The 25,885-nt window shown below is 44.4% G+C and overlaps 1 protein-coding gene across 1 annotated transcript in view; it reads left to right on the top strand.

Annotated features, from left to right (window-relative positions):
- Positions 1 to 11,641: 11,641 nt before the first annotated feature.
- Positions 11,642 to 25,885, top strand: part of MTMR12 (myotubularin related protein 12) — a 61,046-nt gene continuing 46,802 nt past the window's right edge. The window contains exon 1 of the mRNA XM_065406697.1: positions 11,642 to 11,872. Within this exon, the coding sequence (XP_065262769.1) occupies positions 11,642 to 11,872 (231 nt within the window). The remainder of the gene's footprint in view (positions 11,873 to 25,885) is intronic.

The raw sequence follows: 25,885 nt of genomic DNA, 5'->3' as shown, positions 1-25,885 counted from the left end.
GGTTCCACCTCTCCTGGAAAGTAGCGTTTCTTCTGGCAATCACGTCTGCTAGAAGGGTCTCGGAGCTCCAGGCCCTACACTCCGAACCCCTGTACATGGTATTCCATAAGGATAAGGTCCAGCTCTGCCCACACCCTTCATTCCTCCCTAAGGTGGTCTCCGCCTATCATATGGGCTAGGACATCTTCCTGACGGTGCTCTGTCCCAAGCCCCACGCGTCTAGTGAGGAGCGCCACCTCCACATGCTAGATGTGAGATGGGCCCTGGCTTTTTACCTGGAACGGACAAAACCATTCAGGAAGTCTTTGCAGCTGTTCATCGCCACGGCTGAACACATGAAAGGTCAGCCGATCTCCACTCAGCGGCTCTCCAGCTGGATCACTTCCTGTATCCATACTTGTTATGACCTGGCAGGGGTTCCCCTGCCGCCGATTGTGAGGGCGCACTTGACAAGGGTGCAAGCCTCGGCTGCCTTTCTGGCTCACATCCCTATTTAGGACATTTGTAGGGCTGCCACATGGTCATCGGTCCACACGTTCACCTCGCACTAAGCGATCATCTCCCAGACTAGGGAGGACACCAGGTTCGGCAGGGCAGTGCTCCATCCTGAGTGTCTGTGAACTCCTACCCACCTCCAACAGATACAGCTTGGAATCACCTATTGTGGAATGCACATGAGCAATCATTTGAAGAAGAAAAGACAGTTACCTTTTCCGTAACTGGTGTTCTTTGAGATGTGTTGCTCATGTCCATTCCACATCCTGCCCTCCTTCCCCACTGTCGGAGTTGTCTGGCAAGAAAGAACTGAGGGTGGGGGGAGCACGCAGCGCCCCTTATATCGCGCCATGGTGGCGCCACTCCAGGGGTCGCTAGGGGCGCTCCCCTATGGGTACTGCTAGGGGGAAAACGTCCGACACCGGTGCACGTGGTGAGCCCACACACACACATTGTGGAATAGACGTGAGCAACGCATCTCAAAGAACACCTGTTACAGAAAAGGTAACTGTCTTTTCTGCTGCCCCTGGTTCACACAACAAGAATAACAACCCTTTATTACTCCTGCCCCAATAACAAGGAGACTGGGGATCCAACAACAGCCACAAGTGATCATTTGGGCAAGCAATCCCATCATGCTGAGCACCTAGGCAGGGTGGGTGTGTCCATGCAAATGAGATCAGCTTTTGAAGTCTTTTTCCACAGCTCACCACTAGATGTCAGGGGAGAGCTCATTCAGACTCTGCTTACAAACATAGTCCACATACAAAAACCAAAGTGAAAAAGTTTACAGACAGAGTGATATAATTGAAAAACCAGGTGATCACTCCTGCATATAATGCTGCATACCGTCTTGATCCATGCTTCCAGGGCCAAGACCCTTTTAATGACGAATCTGATTCAGCTTATGACCGCATAGTGGCTGATGCAAGTTTTAATGGATATACAAATGAACAAACAATTCGGACAGAGGCAAATTATAAACAAGAATCATCCTGCTCAATCATTTCAAAACAATGTGGAATATAATCCCAGCAGTTGAATCAGAACAGCTTGCTCCTTCATACTGGTGGAAAAGGTGGTGTTCCTCCCTGCACTCCATCTACAGCAGCAGAAATTCTTTTAACACTTCAGTTTCATTCTGCACATGCAGTAGCAAACAGGTCATTTTGGAGAATCATCCATTCAAAAACAAGAAATAGACTAACAGGGCTTTGGAGCTGTGCTCCGGCTCCGTTCCAGCTCCAGGCAAAAATCTGCGGCTCCACTGCTCCGGAGCTGCTCCGCGCTCCAGCTCCGGGCTCCGCTCCAAAGCCCTGCTGAAGACCTCCACTGCTGGTATCTGGTGACCACGTATCACAATTTAAGATTAGAGAAGAAAATAGCAGATGATGAGTTAATATCCAGCAGATGAAGAGGAAGAAAGAGAGAGATATGGATGAATTTAATGATGGCTACAATAAAAATATATATGAAGCAGTTGAAGCCGATGAAGAAAAATAAGATAATGAAGAGCAAGATGCTTGAAGAGTTGGCCTGCTGCCTACCTAGCATAAGTATATTTAAAAATGACTTATTTTATAGTTGCTACGAGTTTTTTTCTCTTTAATTTCATTTCTTTTGTAACTGTTCAGCCTTGAATAATGTTCACATTTAAACGCTAACTTAACATTGCTGAAAAGGTCATTATTCTATCATTTTTCAAAACTTCATTTCATTGTTTCATATTTTTCTGAGTTAAAATAACTCATTTAAAGAACTTTTTTTTTGTAATTAGGCATCAGTATCTACGGCTAAGCCTATTGAAGACTATAAAGTCTTACTCCTTTTTGTTACGGTTCTAATAAATTAGTATTTAAAAACATTGGACCATTTTTTACATGATTTGACAACATTTTACCAATGTCTGACAGGTCAACTAACCAATTATTTTTGGACCAGTCAACCCTAAAAGTAATTGCCACATTGTCATACGACCTGATCCTGCAAACACTGCTGAGTAGAGGTCATTAAAAAAAGGGAAGTAATTTTCACAAAAAATGTTATTCAAAAATTTCAACCAATTTATTTGTCAACATTCAAAATTGCAATTAAAAATGTAATCAGAATTGAAATTTTTTTAGATCTTCAGTCTGTTCTACTGCTAAAGGTAATTCTTTAATATGGGTCAATATTTTGGTACTTACCCTCCCCATACCCCCGCCCCCCAATCAAGGAAGCTGAGCTCTATCTGCCCAGAAAACCCATCCCTTCCTACTTACCCATTTCCTTCCCCCGTCTCCAGTCTGGCATCTTCCCAATATGTTTCTCAAGCTCTCACCCTCCTTGAGTTAGTTCTCCTTTCAATACAAGCATGCTTTTATGCTCCCCACCCCATCTTAAAAAACTACCCTTGATTCACTAGTTCAAAGATTCAGGCCAGAACGGCCCATTATGATCATCTAGTTTGACCTCCTTCATAGTACAGGACACAGCATTTCAGCCAGTAATTCCTGCATTAGGCCCATAACTTCTGGTTGAGCTACAGCATATCTTTTAGAAATACATCCAATCTTGATTTAAGGGCCTCCTGTGATGCAGAAACCACGCCATCCCTTGGCAAGTTGTTCCACTACTTGAGGGCTGGGCAAACTTTTTGGTTTGGGGTGCAGGAGGGTGCTCCGGGCTGGGATCGAGGATTCAGAGAGCAGGAGGGGGATCAGGGCTAGGGCAGGCTCCGGGCGGCACTTACCTCAAGCGGCTCCTGGAAGCAGCGGCATGTCCGTTCTCCGGCTCCTACGCGGAGGTGCGGCCAGGCTGCTCTGTGCGCTGCCCTGTCCATGGCACCGCCCCCGCAGCTCCCATTGGCTGTGGTTCCCAGCCAATGGGAGCTGTGGGGGTGGCGCTTGGGGCAGGAGCAGCATGCAGAGTGGAGCCCTCTGGCTGCCCATACGCGTAGGAGCCGGAGTGGGGCTATGCCGCTGCTTCTGGGAGCCGCGTGGAGTGGGCCCTGACCCTGGTCCCTGGCTGGAGCACTGGAGCAGGGCCATGCCACTGCTTCTGGGAGCCACGTGGAGCAGCCCCCAACCCTGCTCCCCGACTGGAGCACCGGTGCGGGGCAAGCCCCAGATCCCGCTCCCCAGTGGGAGCTCGAGGGCTGGATTAAAACGGCTGGTGGGCCATAGTTTGCCCACCCCTGCACTCGTTAAATACCCTTACTCTTTAAAAAAAAATTGCAACTTATTTACAGTCTGAATTTGTCTAGCTTCAGCTTCTAGTCACAAGATTTTGTTATGTCTTTGTCTGCTGGAATGAAGTCCTTTCTACTATTAAAATTCTTCATCACGTCTACGTACTTATAGCCCATAATCAAGTCACTTCTTAACCTTCTCTTTGATGAGCTAAATAGATTGAGCTTCTTAAGTCTCTCACTCTAATGCATATTTCCCTGATTTTGAATAATTTTTGTAGCTCTTCCCTGAAACTTTTCTAATTTTTTCAGTGTCCTTTTTGAAGTGTGGATACCAGAACTTGACAGAGTATTCCAGTAACAATCTTACTAATGCCATAGATGGAGATAATACTCCTCCATGATATTCCGTTGCTTATACATCCAAGGATTACAGTAGCCTACCTGCAGCTGATTATGCACCTAAGTCCTTTTCAAAGTCACTTATTTCCCTCATCTTGTAAGTGTGACCTGCATTATAGGTAATAAATCTGTTTATTTATTCTACCTGAAGCAGTGCGTTTGGTTTGAAATGTGTCAGAGACTCCCCTTGGGATAACAAGCCTGGTACATATCAATTTCTTTGTTAAATTGACGAACTCATATAAGCTTGCAGTGTCCAGCAGGCTTAACTGGACACTGCAAGACGGAGGTTCCTAGGGTTGTGTCTGGGACCGGAGATATTGGCTAGTGTCATTCGGTTGCAAGTAGCTGGGAGCAGCTTACATGCCAGAGGTTGTGCGTGAACAGCCCAGGAGTGGGGGTTCTCACAGTAGATCAGGGTAAGGCTGGCTCCCAGAGTCAAGGATTGGAGTGACCTAGCAGATCACCGGTCCAGACAACACCAAAGGGGAACATCACACCTACGTTTTCGTAACAGTTGTTCTTCGAGATGTGTTACTCATGTCCATTCCATTACCTGCCCTCCTCCCCCTCTGTCGGAGTTGCCAGCAAGAAGGAACTGAGAGGGCATAGGGCTGGCGGCGCCTGATATACTGATGCTAAGTATACTGATATATTGTACACAGACGTGGCACTCCAGGGGGCGCCACTGCCGACCCTACGGATACTGCTAAGGCAAAAATCTCCAACAACCGTGCACATGGGCGCGCGCACATCTAGAATGGAATGGACATGAGCAACACATCTCGAAGAACAACAGTTACGAAAAGGTAGGTAATTGTAATTACGTGGGTAGTCCTTTTAGCCCTTTTAAAATGTTAGCATAACATTAGCTTTCTTTCAGTCCTCTGGAACTTCCTCAGTGCTCCAAGACTTATTGAAAATCATCACTAGCTGTCCAGAGAGCTCCTCAGCCATCTCTTTTAAAACTCTTTGATGCAAGTTATATGGATCTGCTGATTTAAAAATCTCTAGGTTTAGTAACATTCTTCTAATAGTTGGAATGGAAAGTATTTAATCATCATATGACTCCATCATCTGGCTTTCCCCCCCAAATAAACAAAAATATTTATTGAACACTTCTGCCTTTTCTGTGTTATTGATAATTCTACTATTTCCATCTAGTAATGGACTCATACCATTATTAGGATTCCTTTGTTCCAAATATACTTTAAAAAATTCTTATTGCCTTTACTCTGCTGGCTATAGATTTCTCCTTGTGCCCTTTGGTGGTTTCCCTTATCAATTTTCTATAATTCCTAGCTTCTGATTTATATACATTTCTACCTATTTCACCTTTTCCCCATTTACTTACATATCTATCTACCTATTTTCACTTCCCCTCTAAGCTGTTTTCACTTCCCCTCTAAGCCATGTTATTTTTTAACCAGTGTGACTTTCTCTCTCACTTGTGGGATTGTGGATTTTTTGGCATCTAGTAAAATGTTTTTAAATAGTGCTCAATTATCATTCACAGTTTTATGTTGAAATTCTTTCTCCCAAATGACTTGGTTCATAATTGTTTTCAGCTTTGTGATCAAGTCATGATCACTTGTACCTAAGCTACCATTAAGTTTTAGTTCTGCGATCGATTTTTCTTTATCTGTCAAGAAAAGCTTATATTAAATCCCCCCCACAAACACACTCCAAGTTTGATGCAACATTTCTTGAATACATTAATTGTCATTTATAATAATCAGAAAGTCCAATGATATATTAGTAGTCTGCATGAGTCTTGTGGCATGTGTCTCTCAGATTGAACTCTCCCATGATAATGACAGGTTTCAGAGTAGCAGCCGTGTTAGTCTGTATCCGCAAAAATAACAGGAGTACTTGTGGCACCTTAGAGACTAACAAATTTATTAGAGCATAAGCTTTCGTGGGCTACAACCCACCGAAGAAGTGGGTTGTAGCCCACGAAAGCTTATGCTCTAATAAATTTGTTAGTCTCTAAGGTGCCACAAGTACTCCTGTTATTTTTCCCATGATAATGCAGCTTTTTTCCCTACACATTATAGAAAGGTGCTTAAGAAGCTGATCATCCTGCTTTCTAGTGTGATGTGGTGGTCTGTAGCAGACACCGTCTACCCCATCTTGTGCTTTATGTATCCATGTCCTAAATAGATAAGAATTCAAGATCATCTGTTTCCAAGGTGTCAGTGATTTGGAAACAGGTAATGCCATTTTTGAGATAGAGTGCCACAACCCCTCCCCTTTTTTTTTTTGCCCACTCAATCCTTCCTAAATAGGTTATAAGCAGTGATTTTAACATTCCAATCATGCAAATCTTCCCACCAGGGTTCAGCAATACCAACTGGGTAGACTTATGCTCAGAAATGAGCAATTCCAATTCCTCTTGTTTACTACGCAGGCTCCTAGCACTGGTACATAGGCAATTAAAGAATTTCTTCTCTTTAAGTCCTTTTGTGTCTTAATTAATTTTGCTCTCATCACCTCAATTTTATGCTAAATAAGTGCTTATTTGTTCCCTCTTTTCACCCTTTATTTTTGTTGCTAGTCTAGCCAGCCTGTCTCCAAGAAGATTGGTTCCCCTTCTACTGAGATGGAGGCCATCCAAATTGTACAGTCTCCTCTCCCCATTGAAGGTGGACCAATGTTCCACAAAATGAAAACACACTCTACTTACACTACTTACCTAGCCAGTGGTTCACTTCCAGAATCTTCTGCCTTCTGTCTTCCTTTGCTCATAACACAAGAATGAGCTCCAAGATCACTTGGATGTCGTCCTTCTGCAATCCGAGTTTCCTGAAGTCATCTACAATTGGTGAGGTATCCCGCAAAGCAATGTTGTTAGTGCTGACATGCACCATTACCAGTGGATTCTGAACTTCAGAAGCCTGTCCAATCTTAGTGACACATCTTGTGTCTTGGCTCTGAGAAGGCAGCACACCATAACGTTCTTTCCATTTTTCTTAGTATAGAATTCCCAAAAAGGATAGTCTTGGAGGACTGGAGATCTCTTTATGAGCACACTTGATTTTTGACTGGGTTGAGCTGAGCAGTCCCACACAGATGGGTCCCAAAGTCCTCTTTGTTCTATTAAATTAGCTGTTTCAGTGCTGAGGACCAGGTAACTATTGGAAATTTCTAGGTGTGTGGAATTACCAGAGAGAAGAGGACCAGGAGGAGTCACAGCCTGCCCACCCTTGTGTGCCTCCAACTGTATAGAGTGCTGCCTTGTCCTCTTACCGCTGGTGGCTAGAACTGCCAACCCTCCTCTCTGATTTCCTGTGTTTCCTTGGTAGACAGTTCCTTTCTTCCTTAAATCTGAGGTGGTAATGGTTCCCAACTCTGGTTGGTCCAAGAACTCCTCAGCCTCTCTGTGATGCCCCATAGTGTCTGTACTTGCCCTTCCAAACCAAGAATCTTCTAGCACAGCCATCAATTTACACGTCAGACCCAGGAAGTCCATTCTGTCTTCAGGGTGAAAAGAAAACATCCCACATCCATTGCAGATCGCAACCACTGGCCATCATAATACTGAGCATAGAACTGTACCTGGCAAGCAAGGCTCTCACATTCCCCTTTGAAATTCCACTGTTTGGCTGCTCAGAAGTTTGCCTTGCAAATGACAAATACTAAAACCTACTGTCCAGCACTACCTCCTTGCTAACAGGGAAAGATTAACTACTCAAAGACTTCAAACATCTGGCATGTCAAAGACCCAAGAATCTTAGTCACAAGGCCTACACCAAAACACACAGATCTTTCTCACCTGTCCTAGTTAGGGGCCTACATCCCAGCTATACAACCCTCACAGAAAACAAACAAGAGATAGACCTTAACATATGGATGTGAAAACTGGAAATCCACTGAGGATATAGACAGATGGCTAACTGTCTTTGAAAGCAGCTGCCTCAGGAAAATTCTAGGCATTAAATAGAATTAATTTATAATTGGGGGATGCACAATTTATAGCTTCTGCAGGCTTTGGCTTGCAACACCAGGGGCTTCATGCATCCTTCCAATGCCCCCACAAGCTCCTTGTGTACCACTCTCCCATTTCCATCTATTTCAGGGACTCCCTGCATTCTCCCCACTGGCAGGGGTTCTGTGACCCCTCCTGTTTCCCCCTTCTTTCCTCCATACCAGCAACTCTGGTTGCCACCCCTTTCCCTATGCCGGGGCTCTGTGTCTCCTCCTTCCCCCCTTCTCAGAATCCTCCAATCTCCCCCCCCCACACACACGGGTTCTGTGTGCCCCCATTCACCCCACCATATCAGGGTTCCTCAGTGACCCCCACTAAGGTTTCTGTGTATCCACCAAGCCCTTTCTCCCATACCAGGGTCCCCCAGTTGTTGCATACCAGAGGTTCTGTGTGCTCCTGTAAGAGAGTGCAGTCACCTCATGTGAGTGTCCCCGGTCGAGTGTCTGCATGCCTCCAATTTTTTCTCTGCTCACAGTGCCCCCCCGTCTGTCACTGTGCGTGTCAGGGAGGTCTTTGGTGACTCAGCCCTCCAGCTAAGTCACACTCTGTTCATGTGCAAAACAAACAAACCCCTTTTGGGGTACACAGTCCAAAATGTCCCCAATGTCCTGCAGCCCTTTCTGGGCTCAGTCTTCTAAGACAGTCCATCAGGGCCTGCCACCGTATCCTTGGTTGGTGTGTCCTTTTCTGCAGCCCTCCCTGGGCTTGGTCTTTAACCAATCCAACAGGACCCATCACAGGACTCTTGCTTGGTTCAGCTAGGTTGCAAGGTTCCTACTCTGGAATTGAGCAGCGCCCCGAGGGCTTCTTCCTTGGGGACTTGTGTCCTCAATGACCCCAGCCTTCCTGTTGAGCCACCCCTCTTGGACTCATTTTGCTGACCACAGCTTCCCACTGAGTCAATCCCAGTGCAGCCCACTTCCCTGGGGTACCACAGTTGTAATTCCCTGACTTAGGGTGTAGCCACTTCTCCCCAGTGGCTGGTGAGGGGGAGACCGAGTCGCACCCAGTGCTCCGGATTCCAACCCAGGGACCCTTTAAGTATAGCAGTCTCCTGCTGCATCCCTTTACTAATTGCTGCTCTATGTTTCCTTGGGCAATCATAGTCTGTCTTAATTGAATCCCAGCAGCCAATCAGAAGCTCTTTCTTCACTCCCCTGGTCCCTACCAGTAACTGATCTGTCCAGCCCTTTCAGCCCCTGCTGCCAGCCAGAAACACCTCTTACTTCCCCAATTCCTGCCAGCAGACTGAACTCCTTCTAGCCCTGACAATTCTTTTATATGAGCCTGCTGCGCCCTGACTGACTGCATCCCACGCCGCTTCTCTAGGCAGCTTGGAGAACCCTCTCCACTGCCCTTTTCTGGGACAGCGTGTAGGAGGGTCAGGAGCAGGGCCGACGAGGGGGGGGGAAGCCGGTACAAATTACCAGGGCCCCGGCGGTCCGGAAGGGGGGCCCGAGGCCCGGCTTCCCCCCCATCTCGTCAGCCCTGTTTAGCCGGTCCGCCCTTGCTGGGGGGGGGCCCAAAAAAATTCCGGGCCCGGCTTCACCCCCCCTCTCGTCGGCTCTGTTTAGCCGGTCCGCCCTTGCTGGGGGGCCCGAATTTTTTTTTCAAAGGGGCCCGAACCCGCTCTCAGCGGCCCTGGTCAGAAGGCCTCCAACAGGGGGCCTCAGGGCCTAGTCCAGCCCGTCATAGCTCCTCTCCTCTGCAGCAGATCCCCCATTCTCTCCCCCATGCCAGGGGCTTTGCTCTCCTTCATTCCCCACAACCCCACATCACAGTCCCCATTCTCTGTATCATGCCAGGGGCTCTAGGTGTCTCTCCTCTGACCCCTATGTATCTTCCTTTCCCCTAGGTTGGAAGGAAGAGATGGACAGATGGTGCCCTCTCTTTCCTGACTGGAACAGGCTCTGAGGAGGCAGAACCTTAGGAAGGAAGGAATGAAGTCTTCTGTCTCCTCTCCCTTATCTGACTCGTGACTTTCAGCACAGAAAGCAATTATTTCTCTTCTGTCATTCAGGGCGTTAACATGTTAAACTCTATTGGGAGGATGAGCAGAGTTATTGTTATGCTGCAAGATGTTAATGAGATGAGTGTGATGAACAGATGACTGTAAGTCCATGTGTCCCCTATGTTTCCACTTAGGATATTCCAATTGTCCCCAAAACCAATAGGGTCCTGTTCACTGATGCCTAGAACATTCCCTGAAATGTTGGAAATGATCAAATGCAGAGTTCAAAGGTTACCATGGAACATATATACAGACAGAGAAACACCATCGAGTTGACAAGCCTTGCAAGTTCGGCCAACAAATTTTGAGAATTGTCAGAGAGTTAACCTCGCTCCAAAGTTATCTAGAAAAGAAGATGAAAATATCTGGGACGTGTTAAGAATGAAGCCAGAGCATCTGCCAGGTGCAATGGTAGGAACACGAAAAAGGAGCTGACTGAAAGAATCCTTCCATCAAACAATACTTGGAGAGGGAAAGGGATAGGGTGACCAGACAGCAAATGTGAAAAATCGGGACAGGGGGTGGGGGGTAATAGGAGTCTATATAAGAAAAAGACCCAAAAATGGGGACTGTCCCTATAAAATCGGGACATCTGATCACCCTAGAAAGGGAAACCTTATGGGATTTGCTAACAGAGGACATGCAAAGTGCAGCCTAGGATCGACAGGGATGGCAGAGCCTAATTTGTGCCCTAAGCGAGGTCTGAGACGTCTGATGCAGGAAGGATTATTCTAAATGACAGAATTGGCATTTGTTAAAGAATTGGCTTGCTGCTTAGCGAAGTGCTGGAAGAGCTCAGCTCTTGTGGGCTTGCTGCTCTCATGTCTACACTGCAGTAAAAGACCTGTGACTGACCTGGGTCAGCTGACAGGCTGTAGGGCTATAAAACTGCAGTGTGAACATTAGCGCTTGCGCTGGAGCTGCAGAATCCCGAACATGCTGCAAGTTTATATCCCCGCAGCCCGAGCCCCGCGCTGCCGGTCTTTTCTGGTAGTGTAGACAACCGTGGTGAACACTCTCTGCCCTCCAGGCTAGAGCAGATTTGCATTTTGGGTGTTTTATTTCATGTTACAAACAAACCCGCCAAACCTCCACTGGCCCGAGCCTGGCACTGGCACGTCTCTTGCGAGTGGGGGAGGCTGCGGAGACTCTCCTCATTGGAAAAGAAGGGTTAGTGCGGTACAAACTAAACAATAACCATTAGTCACAGCAACACACGGACCGACCACTTCCAGGAGCGACGCCCAACCGCACCTCCAGGAACTGCGCGACTAGCCCAGAGCAGGCAACTCCATCGGCCAATCAGCGGAGCGCTCAAGGAAGCTCCACTGATTTGTCGGCTGAAGCTATGTCCGTCTTGCTGGTCAAACGTGGCCGGCGCTAGGACCCAGTAGTGAGCTCCGGCCTCTCCCCACGTTAGCCAATCCGAGCAGGGGATTTGGCTGTTAAGGCGGGGCTGAATTTGATTGACAGCGAGCAGGGTCCAACAGTGAAGCGGGACGCTGTGAGGCGGTCTCCAAGAAAGGGCCGGTGTCGAGGGCGGGAGAGGTGATGTCGGGCTGGGGCGGGAGCCGCCATGGGAGGGGTTAACTACGTGAGCCGGAGGCGGGCGGCGCTGCAGCCTGAGGAGCCTGACGAGGAGTCTTGGGAGGAGCTGGTGCCGCCGCCGCCGTCGTGCCCGCTGGCTGGCACCGCCGCTGGGAGCTGGGGCGGGCGGGAAGCGCCCGGAGCCATGTTGGGGAAAGGGGCTGGCGGCAGCGGGGCCAAGCCCGCCAAGCCTTCCTTCGTGTCCTACGTCAGCCCGGAGGTGAGGGGGGGCGGGCTTGGGGTTTGTGGGGTGGGGGAGTCGGGTGTGGCGCAGGGCACCGGCTGGGCGGGGGCCAGGCGCGGGCGAGCTGGGGCGGAGTAGAGGCCCGGGAGCTGGGCGGGGGGGCTGCACGTGGGGACCGGGAGCGTTGGAGGGAAGGGGGAGCTGTGGGCTGGCTGGCTATCTGGGGGAGGGGTCAGCTGGGCTCGAGCTAGCTTGCTAAAAATAGCATGTGGCTGTTGCTGCTTCAGCGCCCCAGGCCCAGGAGGGCCGTTGGGCTTGAGAGTCGGAGGGCGGCAGCACTGGTCACGCTGCTACTTTTAGCGTGTTAGCCGGGCCAGGAGGCTCGCTCCCGGCTGCAGAGTAGACATACCGGTGATGGGCTCAGGCGCTGCGGAGCTTTTGGTGCTGAGTCTTGGGGCAGCGAGGTGCTTGGTGGTGGTGGAGCTGTGCCAAGTGGAATCGGGTACTGTGAGATGTGCCTTTATCTGTATTGTGGTGACAGGCAGCTTAGCCATACCAAAGTTGGCCGACACACAGGCACAGGGTCTCAGGACCAATCTGAACTTTGCCCGAACTACTGCACTCCCACATCTGCAAACAGATGTGAGAACAGTCAGAGACCTGCACTCCTGTCTCCCAAAACCAGAGTGTAAAGGGGCATCAGCATGCAACTCGCACACTCAAGGAGTTGTTAGATACTGTAACATCTACAGTTAGGTACTGTAACATCAGCATGTCTTTTGTAACCTGAACAAGACAGGCGAGTAGTTTGTCCACTAGACCGTTTGGAGAGGATAATGATACTGGTCTACTTGTTCAAGCCAAACTGCAAAAGAAATTACAGTTGATAGATACTTGAACTTGCCCTTGAGGCCAACACTGTACTGGTTATTCTTGTTTTTCAGTTTCATTCAGCTCCAGTACTAATTGTATGTTTAACAATTTCTATTTCAAACTTTGTTTTAGAGTTCTGAAGACCTAAATTATAGCTCATATAAACTAAAAATCCACTGTCATAGCTGACCAAATACTTACAACTAGTATTGGAGAATGTACAAATCTGGTTCCGTAAAGATAAGTTCTACTTTCAGAACAAGGGGAAGCATTTTACGGAAATTAATGCTGCTAGATAAGATAACCTGACCAACAAAATGTGTGTAGCCTTCGGTGTCTGATACTTTAGTGTGTTAATTCAAACTCTTTTTAAGCTAAATTTTTAAACTTTTCTGTGGTGTAATTGATCAGGTAATATAAACCAAATGTCATGCTCAAGATGAACGTATACAATCAACTTGTAAAATAGCATATTTCCATTTTCTATTCCATTCTTATATACATTCTAGTATTTTCTTTTGCTTTTAATTGCTGCTCTGTATCAAACAAACTTTTTCTTTGAGCTGTCCACTATGAGGCCTGGGTTTTTCTCCTGAGCAGTTAGTTACTTTAGAAATTGTATGTGTGCAAATGCTTCAAATTGTTTCTTCCAATGTACTTTACATTTAGTGTAGATAGATGAAGGGTAATCTGTTACTGTTTTGCCCAATTGGTCAGCTTTAAATCACTTTGAATTTGATTAACCTAAATAGTATTGTCAATAGCATATTTTGTCACCTCACTGTTTATTCCTCTTCCAGATAATTAACAAATATATCCTCATTGGTCCTAGCACAGACCCTTGGGTATACCACTATTTAACCGCTTTATTATATTAAAAATTAGCCTCCCTTTCTTTTAGTTTTGTCTCCTTAATCAATGTCTAAATCATGACAGAATTTAGGCTTTTTTTTTTTTTCAAGTTCATCGATACCTAGTTTCCTTAGTAGCCTCTTCAAAGGACAAATAATTTATTTTTATCCACTGTCTTGTCAACTCAAAGTGATAGGAAGATATGCATTTTCTTTAAAGAAGCCTCACTAATCTCAACATATAATGTCTTGATCTGTTTTACAGTGTTACATGTATTTTGTCAGATAATCTGACAGATTTGGAAGTAAAACAGAGTAGTCTGTAATTCCTCTGGTTTTTAAGAGACACAGTGTCTAGTTGACTTTACCAATTACCTGTTTCTCCTAGCAGCTCAATCATTTCATTTGTAAGCTACTTGTTAGGTGACTATTGTTCAGTCCTAAAGACCTACTACAATTTGTTTGACACTGTCTGTAAGATAGATACTTCATTATTGTCTTTCCTGTTGAAGACCTATCTGAATGATTAATATACTTCCTGGATCATCTAGACCGGTGTTTCTCAACCTTTTTGATACCAGGGACTAGCTTGCTGCCTTCCTAAACTGTGTCAGGGAGATTTCAGGGACCGGTCGTTGAGAAACACTGATGTAGACTAAATCCATACATGGAGTTGGACTTCATGACCTGAATATGTTGTTCTAGGAATTACTTGTCTGTGGTAGTGTTCAGGGTCTGCTAGATGCTTTTTCAAATATACAAGAAAAGAAGGTGTCTCCCATGAGGATTTGATTGAGGTGCAGGTAGGAGTTTCACTTGCACGATGAGGCATTATGACACAGTTTTCAGCACTGAAGGACATTTGATGAAAATAGTTAAAGTGAGGAAAAATGGGCGGTGAAGGAAGTTACAGAAGTTGCTATAAACAAAGCCAGATCATTCATTCCAATTTCTTTGTATCACTCCACTAGTGTAAAGGTTCTGGAAACCAGGTGGATTTGGCCAGCTGGGAGTTCTTCTTTCATAAAGATAATCCTCTGGTGTCGTACAGTTGTTGTGCTGCCTGACAACCACCGTTCTTGTAGCTTCCAACCAGAGGAAAGGGAAATGATTAGGAAACGTATGTCCTCTCTTTCTGGCTGCCAGAATGGCTGCTTACGACTGTGCGCTGCTTTCTATTGATTAGAGCAGTCTTGATGTTATGAAGAATGCAGCAGCCACAGTGATGGTACAAAGCTGACTTTGACCAGGCTCCCAGCTTGTTTGGCCCCACAAATGGTCTAATCTTGGTTAATATCTGGTGACCACTGACAGTTTTTAACTTCACATTTTATTCAGTTTATTTTAAGTTTAAACTGTCATTTAGGGCTCTCTTATTAGTTTGGAATATCAAAACAAGAGGGAAAATAAAATCTTGTTCATGTTACCCTTCAACTGAGGATTTTCATGGTCAGATTTTATTCCTGTTGCCATTTGTTAAAATAGATGAGAACAGCTGCTGCTGCTGCTATTCCCAGAATCTCTGGAAAAGCTGAGCTTTGAGTCTGACTAAATATAGCCCAGTCATCCTTTGCTAGATGGGAGCAAAGGTTGATCAATTGTCTGTTAATGTCAACAATCTAAGATCTGGTCCTTGATGACACACTTCCACCCCAAACAGAATTGGCTAACTCTCCGGAAGCATGGATGAATAGAAGTGTGCAAAATTCAATGTCTTGACACCTCCGATCCTAGAATAGGTATATTTGCCTATTGAAACTATAATAAAGAACAGAATTATCAGACACACAGATGAACATGATTTGAAGAAGAAGAGTAAACATGGCTTTTGTAAAGGGAAATCATGCCTCACCAATCTATTAGAATTCTTGGGAGGAGGGGGTGTCAACAAACATGTGGACAAGGGTAATCCAGTGGATATAGTGTACTTAGCCTTTCAAAAAGTCTTTGAGAAGATCCCTCACCAAAGGCACTTAAGCAAAGCAAGCAGTCATGCGGTAAGAGGGAAGATCCTCTCATGGATCGGTAACTAATTAAAAGACAGAAAACAAAGCATAGGAATAAGTGGTTTTCAGAATGGAGAAAGGAAAGTAGTGGTGTCCCCCAGGGATCTGTACTGGGACCAGTGCTATTCAACATATTCATAAATGATCTGGAAAAAGGGGTAAACAGGTGGCAAAATTTGTGGATGATACAAAATTACTCAAGATAATTATGTACAAAGCAGACTGTGAAGACTTACAAATGGAGCTCACAAAACCGGGTTACTGGGCAACAAAATGGCAGATGAAATTCAATGTTGATAAATGCAATGTAATCTGCATTGGAAAACATAATCCAAACTATATATACAAAATGATGGGATCTAATTTAGCTGTTACCACTCAAGAAAGAGATCTTGGAGCCATTGTGAATAGTTCTCTGAAAACATCACTCAGCGTGCAATGTCAGTCAAAAATGCAAACAATGTTAGGACCCATTAGGTAAGGGATAGATAATAAGACCAAAAATATCAGATTGCCTCTATATAAATCCATGGTACGCCCACACCTTGAATACTGCATGCAGTTCTGGTCACCCCATCTTTAAAAAAAAAAAATAAAAATTAGAATTGAAAAAGGAACAGAGAGAGGCAATAAAATGATTAGGAGTATGGAACAGCTTCCGTGTGAAGAGAGATTAAAAAGCCTGAGACTTTTCAGCTTGGAAGAGAGACAACTAAGAGGGGTTATGATATTCTATAAAATCTTGACTGACATGGAGAAAGTGAATAAAGAAGTGTTTATTTACCCTTCACATAACGCAAGAACCATGGATCACTCAATGAAATTAATAAGCAGCGGGGAACAAATACAGGGAAGTACTGCTTCACAAACACACAGGTGTAAATTGTTGGCAGGTGATTTTGTGAAGGCCAAAACTATAACAGGGTTAAAAAAAGAACTAGATAAGTTAATGAAGAACTAGATAAGTTAATAGTCCATCAATGACTATTGGCCAGAATGGTCAGGGATACAACTCTATGCTCTGAGCGTTCCTAGCCTATGTTTTCCAGAAGCTGGGAATGGATGACGAGGGATGGATCACTAGATGATTGTCTGTTCTATTCATTCCCTCTGAAGCTTCTGGGATTGGCCACTGTCAGAAGACAGGATACTGCTCTAGATGGACCACTGATCTGACCCAGTATGGCCGTTCTTATGTTTATGTTCTTACTGTAAGTGTAGATTCATTTGAAGCTTTTTTCCTGCAGTTATATATTTCACATCTCTTCTCTTCCCCCCCCCCCCAAAAGCAAATACAGTACAGTGTTAAACGTAAACTACTAAAAAATAAAGGGAACGTTTTTAAAAAAAAAAAAAGTTTTGACATGGTAAGGAAACTGTTTGTGTTTTTCATTTAAATTAAGATGGTTAAAAGCAGCATTTTTCTTTTGCATATTAAAGTTTCAAAGCTGTATTAAGTCAATGTTCAGTTGTAAACTTTTGAAAGGACAACCATAACGTTTTCTTTAGAGTTATGATAATTTCAGAGTTACGAATGACCTCCATTCCCGAGGTGTTTGTAACTCTGATGTTCTACTGTACATCCATTTTTCTCTCATTGTTTCAAGTGTTTGAGATGTTAAATCACTACTGGCTAACAACCTGAATCCTATTTTTCTTAAAGTGGAACTTCAGTTACAAACCCACTGTCAGTTCAAAGCCAAAGGTATTAGTCTTTAAAATTAGTTTAAATTGCTTCTCCAGGGTCTCATCATAAGTCAAAATGCTTTTACCATGTTATCCCTTATGCATGAAATGTCCTCTAAATCTGATTTTTGCCAAGACCCCATCCTCTTTCATATCACTCCTAAAAACCTCACTCACTTTTGGGACACTTCGATTGTAATAAATGGAAAAACTACAAGTTAGCCCTTTTCTCTAGGCCACCCAATAAATCCTGTCTTTTAGATTAGTCCTTTCTGTGTGAAATTTGTACTTTATAACAGCATCAAGGACATTGGTGACTTTGCACAAGTGTCATCCCTAATCTAACTGGGAGCCATGAAAATTCCTCTGCAATAGGGTGGATTGATTTAAATCAGTTTTAATCGTGTTTTGCATTTGTACTTTAGTTATTTTTCTAAAGAAAGGTTGACTTTTTCATTATTTGGCAACTGTTAAAATATGTTGCTTGCAACTAAATATACCCTTTACACTAAATTTGGTTTTACTTTTTGTGAACCAGGAGGACATGCTATATCTGTACACATTTACTGAAGCAATTACTTAGCTTAAGTTTATTCAGATTTCTTATTTTTACATTTTTATGGTAGGAAATGGTGAATGATGCATTTCTTGTTTACTTTTTTGTACTTGTGATTTGTGTCAAGCTCTATCTAGTTGGATGGAAATGTAGGTTCACTTTAAAATTCACAAACAGCATTTTAATGTTTTTAAAATTAAATTACCTTAAACATACTGGATATATTAGGAAAAAATTAGCAAAATTTACCCAAATGTTATTTGGATTTAGAACTGATTTGTTAAACAAAGAAAGCCTTGTCTATAGTGTAACAAATTGAATTCACTATTTTTGGTCACCATGCCCTTCAAGATTTTAGAACTAGTAAATCTCATCCTCTCACACCTAGTTTTTATTCATAGATTGGAAGTATAAACAAGCTTTCCTGCTTTTTTTAGCTCCCAGTCGGTTTCTTAACTTTGAATGAACTAGTCACTGAAGTGAAGTAATTGAATAAACGGAAAGGAAGAAAATATTCTCTCTGCACCTGTGGAAGAGGCTATGGCTATCAAATGCTGATTTTAGTATTTGAACAAACTCTGGTGTGACAGGTTGGATCACAGAAACCCCTTGGGAGCTGCCACCTAATGTGCCAAGACTACCTCTGCTCCTATTTTCCCTGCCAGCTCAGGACTCCAGCACTCTGTCTTGGAGCAGACGGGAGTGTCTGGCTCAGCAACACAGACCCAGAGTCTGAATCACTTGCCCCAAAGCTGCAGGTTTACCTGAAAACAGCTCACAGAAGTGTGCTTGTTTTAGCACTCAGATGCCCAACTCCCAATGGGGTCTAAACCCAAATAAATCCGTTTTACCCTGTATAAAGCTTATGCAGGGTAAACTCATAAATTGTTCGCCCTCTATAACACTGATAGAGAGAGATGCACAGTTGTTTGCTCCCCCAGGTATTAATACATACTCTGAGTTAATTAATAAGTAAAAAGTGATTTTATTAAATACAGAAAGTAGGATTTAAGTGGTTCCAAGTAGTAACAGACAGAACAAAGTAAGTCACCAAGCAAAATAAAATAAAATACGCAAATCTATGTCTAATCAAACTGAATACAGATAAGATCCTCACCAGCTCCAGAATGCTCCCTTTTACAGACTAATCTCCTTTTAGCCTGGGTCCAGCAATCACTCACACCCCCTGTAGTTACTGTCCTTTGTTCCAGTTTCCTTCAAGTATCCTGGGGGGTGGAGAGGCTCCTTCTTTAGCCAGCTGAAGACCCCATGGAGGGGTCTCTGGGTTTAAATAGACTTTCTCTTGTGGATGGAGACCCCCCTCCTCACTCCTATACAAATCCAGCCCCGAGATGGAGTTCTGGAGTCACCTAGGCAAGTCACATGTCCATGCATGACTCTCAGTCTTTACAGGCAGAAGCCATTGTCCACATATCTTGTATGTCTCCAGGAAGACTTTTTATGTGGATTGGAGCATTCCAGGATGCATTGTTCCCCAAGTGCTTCCTGATCAGGTACTTAACCTTGCGTATTCCTTCCTAAAGAAGCTGACCAAATGCCTCACAAAGCTTACTTAGAAATCAAGCAAGTATACAGCCAATATTCTTAACCTCAAGTACAAAATGATATATGTGTACAAATAGGATGAATAGATATAGTAGACCATAACCTTTACAGAGATACATTACATGGCACAGGCAGCACAAAACATATTCTAGTTATGTCATATTCCCATAAAACCTTATGGGAGGTACCGTCACAAATGCTGATTTTAGTATTTGAACAAACTCTGGTTCCAAGTGCTTAGCTAGTGACTTCCATCAGTTCAGTGGTTTGACTTTCTTTAAAACTTAGCAGCAAACATGTACTGTTCTAATTTTTGGTTTTTATTTAATGATTTTAATATATTAAGGCCTAACTGTATTATAATCTAAGTTGTCCATTTCAAATTTTATTTTTGATATAAAAATCATCAATTTTTATCCATCCTGCTGAGCAGTATTGGGAAGGAAAGGAATCCTAGTTCTCATCCATAGGAAAAGGTCTGTGTCCCTCATGGAATATTGATGGAAGTTGAAGTATAGCAGGAAAGCTGTATTCCAGATATTATGACCCAGGGCTTTGGAGCTGTGCTCTGGCTCCACTCCAGCTCCAGGCAAAAACCTCCAGCTCCATTGCTCCAGAGCAGCTCTGGACTCCGCTCCAAAGCCCTGCTGGCTTCTACAATTCTGAGTCCACTTTTGGACTCTCTGCTGTACAGATGATTTTCATATATTTGTCAGGCCCCATCACAGCAAATCCATAATCCTTATCAGTTATGGCGCTCCCTCTTATGCAACGTACATTTCTTTGTGTTCAGATGTCTACAGTCAAAATGTCAAAAGCCATCTGTCACTGCTCTGACAGGATAGGATGAGGGCAAGAAATATGGGCTGGAGCACTTACTATATGTGGAGATATACCTATCTCATAGAGCTGGAAGGGACCTTGAAAGGTCGAGTCCAGCCTCCTGTCTTCACTAGCAGGACCAAGTACTGATTTTTGCCCCAGATTCCCTAAGTGGCCCCCTCAAGGATTGAACTCACAACCTTGGGTTTAGCAGGCCAATGCTCAAACCACTGAGCTATCCCTTCCCCAAATGTGTATTGGCATGGAGGTTGTTGCAGGAGGTTGAGAATGAGTTAGGGTTAGAAAAAGAGGAAACCGTTAGAAAATAGGTTAGTGTGGCTGGAGAGAAGAGTTGAAGAAGCAAGAAGAGCTAAATAACGATGCAGGAAAAGAGGAAAGGATAAAAAGATGGAACAGGCAAGAGGGATAGCTCAGTGGTTTAAGCATTGGCCTGCTAAACCCAGGGTTGTGAGTTCACTCCTTGAGGGAGCCACTTAGGAGGTCTGGGGCAAAGTCAGTACTTGGTCCTGCTAGTGAAGGCAGGGGGTTGGACTTGATGACCCTTCTGGGTCCCTTCCAGTTCTATGAGATAGGTATTTAAGTGTTGTACACTTCACATTGCTTTAATGATCTTGCATGTACTATAGCATTAATTACAGATGAATGCTCATTCACTCCTAACACAACTCATTTTCATAGCTTTTGCAGTCTAGAATATCCACTGCCATGTACAAATAAGAAATTGTGGGGGTTTTGACAGCCCTTTTTTTAATCTAACGTACATGTTCAAAGCAGTCACATGCTTGAGTGCTTAATGGGTCTTAAGTGACCTAGTTAGACTCCTGGGTTTCCACCTTCTTGTTCAGCCACTGAAGCATATGTTAGATCAATTATCTTTGTCCACTTCTCTTTGAGTGAGAAGCTCCTAAAACTTCATGAAATATAAAATCTGTCTTCAGATGTGCTGAGACTTCCCCTTTGCCCACTCCTCACTCTGTCGAGACTCAATTTCCCTGTCTTGGATGACTTCACTTGATCCTCTATTTGTTCTTAGGACTTTTGTATTTTGGAGATGCTGATATTATGTAAGGGTTTTTTGGTCTGTTTCTTACTGCTTCCATCTTTCCTTCCTTCCTTCCTTCCTTCATATGCAATTCCTCATTCTGAATATATGAAGAATCTGGAACTGTGCCTGATATCTCATAGGTTGTTTACCTTTACATGGCCACACAAACACCCTCTCCAGGCTATCTGTGATCCTGTTTCAGAGAGGAAAACTGCATGTTTTTTCTGTGCTTATGACATGACATCATTGTCCATCTCCCTTTTGCTTTTTCCGGGTTCAGCCAAAAAGTTCTCTGAATGAAATTCAAGTTGCCTTAAACTAAAGAATAGCCTATTGATCGTGAAGAAAATCATAATAGAAGCAAACATGTCTAGACTACTAAACACAGACCGCGTATTATTGTGTGTTGTACAAGAGACAGTGAAGACAGTCCCTGCCCAGATCTTGTAATCCATTATAGAATGCCAAAATAAAGTCTGATTATTTTTCATAGTAAAATCCTTTCTCTTGCAGTTCAAAGCAACCTTTCTGTCAGGTCAGTATGCGGTCACATGTCCTCAGAGTGTTCAGAGTAACCAAAGACACTTTCTCTGCATGGTTTGAATTTTAAAGTTAGTATCAGGTCTCCTGTATAACCTAACTAGGCCCTCCTCTGGACAAAACACATGCTACTAGGTCTTTCATTTTCTTTTAACCTCAAAACAATCTTAATGTTTTCCTGATTCACACCTGTCTGAACATAACTCTCTCCCTTCTGTAAGTCCCCATTTTCAATGGATCCTTTCCAATAAACATTTCTTCTCCAGAAGAAAATTACTGCTATACCTCAGGATCTTCCTGAATAATTGTTAAAGTTAAACTTAGCAAAGTTGTTTGGGGAATTCCACATTTTCAGGACCACTACTCTATCTAGTTTTTGTTTGTGACAAATGCATACAATTACTCATAGGCATAGTTTGACTTCTATATTGGGGGGGGGGCAAGGTGTGTGTGGGGGATATGGGTGCAGGGGGTGGGACTTGGTGGGGTGGCTCTGGGTAGACGGGGTGGGGATTCAGGTGTGAGGGGTCTGGGTGCAGGGGTGGGGCTCGGCAGGAGGATTTGGGTGCAGGGAGGTTCTGGATGCAGGAGGTGGGTCTTGGTGGGGATCCAGGTGCAGGGGAGTTGTGTGTGGGGGGGGTTCCAGATCAGGGGGGTGCTCTGCTGGGGTGGTCCAGATGTAGGGGGTGAGGCTTGGTGGGATGGGGATTCAGGTGCAGGGGGCTCTGTGTGTGTGTGTGTGGGGGGGGGGGTCTGGATGCAGGTGGGTTGGGCAGATGCCCTACAGTGACCCCTCCCCCCTGAGGCTGAGGAGTGATGGGGGCAGGAAGCGGGGTGGGGTGTGTGTGTGTGCTTTCTCCAGCCAGGGAGTTTCCTGTGGGTTGGCCCCAGCTGCTCTGGGGGAAGAGGAAGTCCCATTTCCCCCACCCCCTTAGCAGCTGAGCCAGGTTGAATTCCAATTCCCCCAGGAATAACTCACCTGGGTTGTACACTGCACAGATGCTTGGGAAGCAGCTCAGCTGCTGGTCTCTCCTTGGTCTCTGCTCGCCTGCCCTCCCCTCACACAGAAAACACCTGGCTGGCGTCACTGCTTCCCAACCCCCCGAATGTTGCTCTGTGCCTCCCTAAGGGGCTGGGTGGGGGAGAGCAGAAACTGAAGGTACTCTGTGCCTGCCAGTAAGTTTCCCCACGTGGGTTGTGCAGTGAATCAACAGGAGTAGCTCTCCTGCCCTCCCCTTACGCAGACCATGTTGGGGAAACTGCCCAGCAGGGTACAGAGCTCCTGGTGTCACTACTAGCCCTGTCCTACATTCCTCCGCAGGGAGGAAGCAGGGCTAAGGGAGAAATCTGGACGTCCCCCTCCCAATGCGTCGCTTCTGCAACATATCCAGTGGGGGTGGGGGGGCAATGCCCCCCCCCATCTCCACCCATGCAGTTACTCCGTTTACTCACACTGTTGTACTGGTTGAATGCAAACTAGATACACGGTTGTGCACCTTGTTTGAGACTGTCCCTTAAAGTCATTCATTGGGTTTAATAGTTAACACCCACATTGAGATGACTAGGGACAGGTCTCAGCTGTTTCAAACTAAATTGATGTTAATTTTCCAAATGCAAACTGATGTAACTTTCAACCCTAAGGACTTAAAACTTTCTTAATTCTTAAATTACAGTTTGTAGTCTATGCTTAAAAATTAGATCGACTTTGCTACATTGCTTAGAGCTATGAAAAAGTTTTGTGCCCTTAGCACCGTAGTTAGATCAATCCAACCCCCAGTATAGCTGCAGCTAGGTCAACTGAAGAATTTTCCGTCAACCTAGCTACCACCTCTCAGAAAGCCACATCCGTAAATCAGTCTATCAGCAGACCATTTTTGCGGATCAGATGCAGATACAAATTTTGTATCCCCGCGGGGCTCTACTCATGTACTTTGTCCTTTGTAAGCTTCATTGTGCTTATTTGAGATAACTATCATGAATTGTCAAAACAGCTGTGATAGCTTGTTTCTGACCCCATTGACATCTTCGAAGGAGAAGCCATGGGCTAAGAACTACTGAGTGGAATGGAACACAAGTGAAATACTCATGGTGGTCTGACCTATTGAAAAGGCAGGCAGATGCACTTTGCACAAGCTAGAGCCTTTGCAATGCTGCTGTATGGATTGCTCTGGCCAGGAGGAAATTATGCTTCCTAGCAAGTTGGAGATGAAAGAAGTTACTCTTTGCCACTGATGCTACCTGGTTATTGAGGCCTGTTACTAAGACTCCAAGGCTGCATACTGCTTTTAGTGGAGGAAGACACCTTTGAGAGTGAAGTCAGTGTCTTGACTAGTTCTTCAGAATGTTTCCCTCTTCCTACAAACATCTCTTCAGTTATGCATGGATTTAGTGTTAGCCCTTTTATCCAGATGATGATTCATGGAAGACATTGTGACATCCCTGTGATGATGTTAGTTATACCTGTGGAAAATAATGCAGCTAAATATGTTTGTCATATTGTTGACATCTCACTACATCTCCAAACAGTGATATTGATGGGATTGTGCAGGTGAGGTCTTTTGGGGAAGAGGAGTAGTTGCCCAGCACTACATTAATGCTCCTTGATCATTACCTGTTAGGTTCACTCCCTCTGGGGCACCTGGCATTGGCCACTGTCGGTAGACAGGATACTGGGCTGGATGGACCTTTGGTCTAACCCAGTATGGCCGTTCTTATGTTCCTTTTGGAGAGAAATGATTTCCATTTATGGTAATGCTGTAACATCTATCCCAGTTATGTCCTGTAAGCAGGTCAGTAGTAGTTTGTGCTGTGTGTCAAAAACTATCTGAAACCCGATTAAAAGGATTTAGGATATTGGTGGATATCTTGATTCCTAACTGTCAGGATACTTAAGCACTGGAATAAATTGCCTAGGAATCTCCATCATTGGAGACTTTTAAGAGCAAATTAGACAAACACCTGTCAGGGATGGTCTAGATAATACTTAGTGCTATGATTGCAGGGGACTGGTCTAGATGACCTCTTGCAGTTCCTTCCAGTCCTATGATTCTATGTATAGCTTGGCTGCCACCACTTGCTGACTTTGGCTAAGATAAGTGTCGCTGGAAAGCTAAGTTTATCTAGGCTTCGCAAAAAGCTCTCAGATTTTACTTCTGAACAGTTATGTAATAAAGACTATCTAATTTGCAATTTGTAGAACTAGTTAATTTTCCACAAACTGTACATTATGAATAATATCACTTCCTTAGTGGAGCTCACAGGAATTGGTCCTCATGGACAGCACTTGATTGGATATACTTTATTGACTGAACTCTAGCTAATCAACCGACTAGGTAGTGCAAACGTCTACAGTGTTAGGATAAGGTAATCTGAACTTCATGGGCTTTATCTTCAAAACAGTTATTTTTTGTGAAAATATAAATGCTTTTCTGCATCATAGTACTCCAGGTGAGGAAACTGCACTCATACATAGGATACAAGACTAAGGGCTTGTCTACATTTGACATTTATTGCAGGTTAACTTGTGTCCACATACAGAATCTTCTAGTGCGAGTCATCTGGCATTTTAAAGTACGTTATTGAACCCACTTAAAAAACCCACTTCCAGGATGAGAGTACCCGCCATGAAGTAGGTGTGGATACATCTTCATCCTGAACAACTGTTGCATATCTGCCAAGTCCTTCCACTTCTATCATACACCGCTTTGCCCATTACCTGTATTATTGTTTTGTTTACTTATATACCCGCTAGTCCTCCGGGGTTATCCTGAATGGATGTCACTTTCCCATTTAAAAGCTGGTGTGCAGCCATGTGCTGTCCTTTGTGGTTCCAGCTCATGGGGATTCACATACCGGTTATGACTGCTCAATCATCAGGAGTATGTCCTGGACTTCGTTTCCCCCTGGAGAGTGTACAGGCTCATCTGAATTCTAGCCACTGCAGTCAAAAAAATCCCAGAATGCATAACAGTGATGGAGCAATAAACCACAGGATGTCCCACCAGAATACCTAGCACTTACATTTTGAAACATTGCTGTACTGTCTGGCTGCATCGATACAAGGAAAAATTACCTTAATCATCT

Source organism: Emys orbicularis, chromosome 6 (genome assembly GCF_028017835.1).
Source record: "Emys orbicularis isolate rEmyOrb1 chromosome 6, rEmyOrb1.hap1, whole genome shotgun sequence".
NCBI lineage: Eukaryota > Metazoa > Chordata > Testudines > Emydidae > Emys > Emys orbicularis.
The sequence above is the reverse complement of the archived record's forward strand: the minus strand, read 5'-3'. Positions and strand labels throughout refer to the sequence as shown.